This window comes from Papio anubis, chromosome 4, assembly GCF_008728515.1.
Source record: "Papio anubis isolate 15944 chromosome 4, Panubis1.0, whole genome shotgun sequence".
NCBI classification, from domain to species: domain Eukaryota; kingdom Metazoa; phylum Chordata; class Mammalia; order Primates; family Cercopithecidae; genus Papio; species Papio anubis.
The window spans coordinates 178,090,017-178,096,025 of record NC_044979.1 but is presented as its reverse complement, the minus strand read 5'-3'; the positions used below and the strand labels follow the sequence as shown (position 1 = coordinate 178,096,025).

General features: G+C 59.7%; 1 protein-coding gene across 4 annotated transcripts in view; it reads right to left on the bottom strand.

Annotated features, from left to right (window-relative positions):
• The window catches only part of PDE9A (phosphodiesterase 9A), a 121,701-nt gene extending 116,020 nt beyond the window's left edge, over positions 1 to 5,681 (bottom strand). For 2 of the 4 annotated variants that reach the window (XM_031665771.1, XM_031665773.1), the window contains exon 1: positions 5,388 to 5,681. In XM_031665771.1, the coding sequence (XP_031521631.1) occupies positions 5,388 to 5,456 (69 nt within the window). In that variant the 5' untranslated portion in view covers positions 5,457 to 5,681. The remainder of the gene's footprint in view (positions 1 to 5,387) is intronic. The other 2 variants (XM_003895434.4, XM_003895433.4) reach the window with 2 other exon arrangements.
• Positions 5,682 to 6,009: the final 328 nt, after the last annotated feature.

Genomic DNA, 6,009 nt, shown 5'->3' with positions numbered 1-6,009 from the left:
TTGGTATTACTTCGTTCAGTTACGTATTGCTTGGCGTCAGGTGGGCTTCAAACCAGCTGTCCCCTCCTGGGCCTCTGGGCGTTGGAAATGTCTGGCTAAAGGGAGTTCAGACCACACCAGCGGGGAGGGTGGGAGGCCAGCAGCACTAACTTCGGTGCCCTTAGTTCGCGGGAAGGCCCCAGTTTCAGGGCCTCTGAACAACACCTGCCGTAGCTCTCAAGGTGGTCAGGCACTTCATGGCTGATTGCTGTGGTTGACAAAGGAATCAGCGGAGGGTTCTTGTTACTTTTCACAGCCTGGCTTCAATTCCAGTGAGACGAAATTAGATCCCAGCTAGAAGTCGGGACAGCAATAGGCTGGCAGCTTCCATTGGTCCCCTGTCCCCCACCCCACCGCCACCCCTCCATTGATACACTGGAAACCCCAAAGGGTCGCAGTGACTCCCTTCAGCGGCTTTTCTTGGTTCAATGAACTTACAGTACCATTTTTATACCAATTTAAAGATCAAAAGTTATAAACATGCTTAACAGACAGACAGATGATAGGCTGGAAGTGGAGAGGATAAATGGGGAGAGCAGCTGTCCACCTGGGAAGAAAGAGCGTGAACAGTGATGCTGGAGAGTAGAAACCTGGAGAAGTCCAGTCTGGCGGGGCCCATGGCCCTGCCGCGATGAGCAAAGTCTGCAGCCCACAGGAGAGGGCGCTGCGTGTGTGGGCTGAGCCAGGCCATGTGCAACCTAAAATGAAAGGAGGGTTTGCATTTGACCATGTCAGAGGGGCAGAGGGAGAGGGAAAGCCACACAGGAGCGGCCCGGCTGATGGGCTTAAAGACTGCCAGGTGGCTCCCACCAGACAAGGTTGGGGCGGTGCCTCTCCTCTCCCTGAGGGCAGGCTGCCAGCTCATGCACTCCGCCTGACAAAAGCAAGAAATATGAAGGCAGAGGAAGGGGCGGAACAGGGCAGTGGTAGAAGGCAGGCAGCAGGGTGGCATTCCCCTCGCATGGGACCAAGACCACCCAGCAGGGGTGCGAGGAGACCCTGGACTCAAGTGCAGCCCGGGGAGGACCACAGGCAAAAAGGAACAGCTCTGGGGCCACAGGAGGCTGGCCTTGGGTCCCAGTTGAGCTGGTGGAAGCATCATGGAGAGAGCCTGGAGAGGCCCCACAGCCTCCCGGGCGAACTGGGCTCCCGCCAAGTGAGGGGCAGGCATAGATGGGGCAGAGGCAGGCGTAGGTGTGGCGTAGCCACGATGGGTGGCAAACTATTAAGAACTGGGAGCCAGCTTCTGCGGACGCTTGAACACTTTCTAGCACTGCTCCTCCCTTTGGGCTGTGCGCATTCGCTGCCCTGGTTTAGAGTAGAAACAGCCCCGCAAACTCAAGCAGCGGCCAATGCATTCAAACCTGGGTTCCAGCTGCAGAGCAAGGCCAGGAGCAGAACACCACAGCCCAGAGGTGCCAGGGAGGCCGTGCAGAGTGCGAGTGTCCTGAGGAGGCCGCCGGGCCAGGGCAGTGGCACCCACAGAGGCTCGGGAGCATTCAGTCTCGCACAGATGTGGCTCCTCGCTACACCCACAGCCAGGCCTAGGGGTCCTAAAGGCCTCTCTCTTCCCCCACTCAGAAGATTGGCAAACCCAAGCCTGGATGTACCACCAGGTGGGACCCCCACCAGCTCCCCAGTGCTGAGTGCATTGTCCCTGTCGACCCATGGGCAGCTCAGCTGAGCAAACCCTTTCTCCATAGGCAAGAGAAAGGAGCAGGTGCAGCAGCCAGGGTTCCCCAGGGTAGGGGAAGCTGAGGAAAGGAAAAGACAAACCCTCTGGGGAAAGACGAAGCTTCAGCTCCTAGAGGACACAGTCTCTCCGAAGCAAGGACCTCAGCACTCTAGGTTTGGGGACCTGGGCTCCCACCTCTCCCATTCTTCAACAGCCCATCTGAGGGTCTGGACACGGGGTGAGCGGCGAGAGGAGGGCTTCACCTGGTGCTGGGGAAGTGCCTAGTCCTGATCTGTGCACCTGGCAAGCCAAGAACAGACAGGGACAGGCCTGTGCAGATGCTGCTGGCTGGGTGGAGGCTGTCCCCAGGCCCTTCAGCAGCTTCTCACCAGGCCATCCTCATGGCCACCAGTTCTGCACAACGGGCTCCTTCCCCACAAAGCCCACAAAGCTGATCATCAGGAAAAAAAAAACAAAACCTGTTCATCAGGCCCCATACGGGATTGGCCCACCCAGCCTGTAACATCTGCTGCTGTTTATCATTTGTGGTTTCCTTCCCATTCCCATTCACTCTGGACCCCAGCACTCAGCACATAGTAGATGCTCAATAAACACGGTGGTTCATTGACCAGGCAATCTGCCTTATCCCATTTAATTCTTAGCACAGCAACACAGGGGCACAGAGTGAAGTAGCTGAGCCAAGGTTCTTGAGATGGGAAGGGAGCACTGAAACTGGAGCCTCAGTTGGACTCCAGGGCATGCAGTCCTACTTTTCTGTAGGGCGCAGGAGGCACCCTCTGACTCACTTCACACCCCCAGCTTTCTCTGCATGACCTCTGAAGGAAAAGCCCCCGAGCAAGGAAGACAGAATCCCCCAAATTCCTGCTGCTGTCTCTCACTGCGTAACTCTGGTGATGTGACACCTGTGTGTGTCTGGAGTTTTCTTCATATAAATAAAGCATTGACCTGGCCGCCAAGTGGCGGCAGCGGCTCCTCCGAATCGTCAGGGATGTCTGCAGGGTTACCTGCACAGGTAAGGCCAAGCCAGGAGACACCGGCATTTGCCACCCGGCGCCTCCCTCAGACAACTTCAGATCGTCAACGTGGAGCTTTGCTGGAGCAGAGAACTCAGCAGAACCCCCAGTTTCGAATGTTCCCTCCTTTCTCCCCATCTCTGCGGTCTCAGGGGGAAACTGAGAGGGTCAGGGGGTCAGGTAACCAGAGGGACAAAGAGCAGAGATAATGAAGGAGCCAGCGTGCCTGTCACTAGGACTCATGGCCAGGTGGTGTGGAAGAACACGGTGACAGAAAGCAATACATCCCTCATCTCTGGCCCCCAGTGGCCCCCAGGGCCCCCTCCTAGGAAGCAATACGGGTTTGTTTCCACGACCTTTGATGGAGAGGAGACGGCGCGGATCGCAGGGAGACAGATTCACGCTGGAAATTCCAGGATTTGCCCAGTGCCTGGTACTTTAAGAGAAGGAATGGCAGCTGATGGCAGCGGCGCTGGAAGTGCTCTCAGCTGAGCCTGGTGCAACCCACCCGTGACAGCGATGCTGGGTGTGCAGCCTGGGAGGCGAGCGAGAAGTTATCATGCTTTGCCTGGCACATGCTTGGGCAAACGATTCGGCTTCAACCAGGGCTCACAGTCCAGCTAGGAGCTGCCAGCGGGGTTCACAGCAAGGGGCAGAGGCCGGGGGCAGCTCAGGAGCAAGCAACAGACCTCCTGGAGACGGGGGGCCGGCGGGCGGGGGGGAGTTGGAGACCAGTCTGGCGCCTCCCTGTTTGCCCGGGAAAGGACATTTATGGAAGGAACTGAGGGGAGAATAATGCTCATCGTGTTCTGCAGCGTTCCAGGCAGTGTTTACATTCATTCGTTCCCTTCTCATTCCAGTGTATAAAGTAGATTTTATGATGCCTTCTTTAGAGACGAGGACGCCAGCTGGGAGAGCCAAGGGGCTTGCTCGTGGTTACAGGAAGTGGTGGAGCTGGTGGTCAGTCCGCCTCTCCCCCTCACAGGTGCCGCATGCCATGTCTCCCCCAGGGCCCCCCTGCAGGCTGCTTTCCCGGAGATCACCCCAACCTCAGCGTGTCCACTGTGAAAAGCTATCCTGCCCACAGTAACAGCCTGGCCTGCCACGCCCAACGTCCTCCTCCCACCCCTCCTGAAGCTATCCTCCACTTTTCACCTGCTTTCAAGAGAGCTGCTCCCGGGACACCTTTGGGAAGTTCTTAGGATGGACCTGCTTACTGTAGACCTGGTGACTACTCACTTTAAAAAGGTTTCTTTTTTTAAAGGCAGGTCTTCGATACATTCTCATCTATTGGGCAGAAAAAGTGTGTGTGCATGTGCCTATGTGGTGTGCATGTCTGTGTGCTCATGTGCACGTGTGTATATGCATTTGTGTGCGTGTGTGTGTGTGTGAGTGGATGTGTGAGCACTGGAGCATGTGTGTGGATGTGTGTGAGTGTGCATGCTGGAGCAGTGACATATTCAAGGGAGGGCCACTCCTTCCTTTGGGGAGAAAGAAGGCTGTTACAGTCCCATGCAATTGCAGACTCCTGGTCCTGGAGTCAGAGACCTGGGTCTAGTTGTGTGTCTGCCCCTGCCCAGCTGCCCCGCACTGATGAAATACCGGCGTGACCACCTGTCCTTGAGGATGCTTCCTCCTCCCGGTTATCTGAGTCTCTCAAAGCCGGCTACAGTAGAGGAGGGCTGTACTTTCCATTTCAACGGGGATCAAGCTGGGCACAGGGTGAGGGCGGCTTGTTGACTTAAATCTACTGATTAAGCCGGCTAAGTGCACATCTGGGAACAGGAGAGACTCAAGCCTGGCCGGCACCTGCTCTGTGCCGGGGTATCTCCCCCTGGCCTCCTTCAGTGGGGTACTCCGTGGGCAGAAAGGTGAGAAGCAGCTGCACGGGCTTCCTGAAACGTCCAGCTGAGGTTTGAGGGATTTCCTCACAATGGCTTTTCCCTGGGGACTTTAGGGGGAGCTCATGAGAGCCCCTTCCAAGCCGGCGCGCTCATTGTCCCTCTCCGCCCGTCAGAGGGGGCCACGAACAAAGGGGGTCTATTCTGAACCCCTCTCCCGTGTAACTCAAGTCCGCTAGAAACACTGGACATTCAAGGGACTTCCTATCTCCGTACAGGAGGGGACAGCCGGACCCGCTGCCCCCCAGGCTCTCCGCGGGGACCCGGAGGTGCAGCGGCCGGGAGTCCCCCTCTGTAGTCGGAGCTACCCACCTGCGAGGGAGCAGCTCCCCGCTGCCGGCGCCCCCCGCACCTGCCCCCGCGCGACAGGAAGCGGCTGCTGCTCGCCCCCTCCGCGGACCACGACCCAAGGGCTGCCCGGCGGGCCGATCCACCGGAAATTAAAGGCTTCATGTGCCAGCCCTTGAATGTAAAAACTCAGCCTAATCAGATCTTTAAAAAGAAAAGCTCTGCCTATGAAATGGAAACACTAGCCCGCCCCCCCCAACCCCCAGGCGAGTCGCCCCTTTCCCCGGGGAGCCGGCGCGTGGGGACCCCCGCCCCCGACCAGAGCTGGCGGAGCGCACGGAGGCCGCAGCCAGAACCCGCAGACGCACGGACAGTCCCGCCCCGCCGCGCCCGGCCCCGGCGCTGTTCCCCGGGGGGAGGAGGGGGTGTCTGGGTGGGGGAGGGGGCTACCTTCTGAATGCGTCCATCGATGTCCAGGTAGATGGCCTTGGGCCGGTAGCTGGAGGAGCCGGATCCCATCCTGCGCCCGGCGGCTGCACTTGGACTTTTTACTGTACTTTCCCGACGCCAGCCGCCGCGGGAGGCGGGGGAGGGGAGCAGGGGAGGGGGCGGGAGGGGGCTGGCGGGGGGCGGCCCGCGGCGCTCAGCCAACCAGAGCCGCGCCGCCACCGGGCCCGGGACGCCCGGGAGCCGCCGCCGCGCGCCGCAGGGTCTCCTCCTCCGCTCGGCTCGCGCTCGGGCTCGGGCTCCGGCTCCGGCTCGCGCGCTCCTCCTCCCGGCCGCCCGCCCCTCCCCCCTCCCCCCTCCCCCCTCCCCCCTCCCTCCCCCGTCTCTCCTCTCTCCCCTCCTCTTCACTCCCTTCACCTCCCTTCCCCCTCTTTCTTCTTCCCTTGACTCCAGCCCCCTGTCGGCCGCCTATCTCCCGATGCCCCTGGATAGCTGTGCAGAGCCCTGAGCGACCCCTTCGGCCCGGAGCCGTCGCCTCCCCACGCGGTCCGTCACTCCTAAGCCAGCGCTGGGCTGAGCGAGGCAGCGGCGCTGTGGACCCCGCAGCCCCGCCGGGAAAACTCCC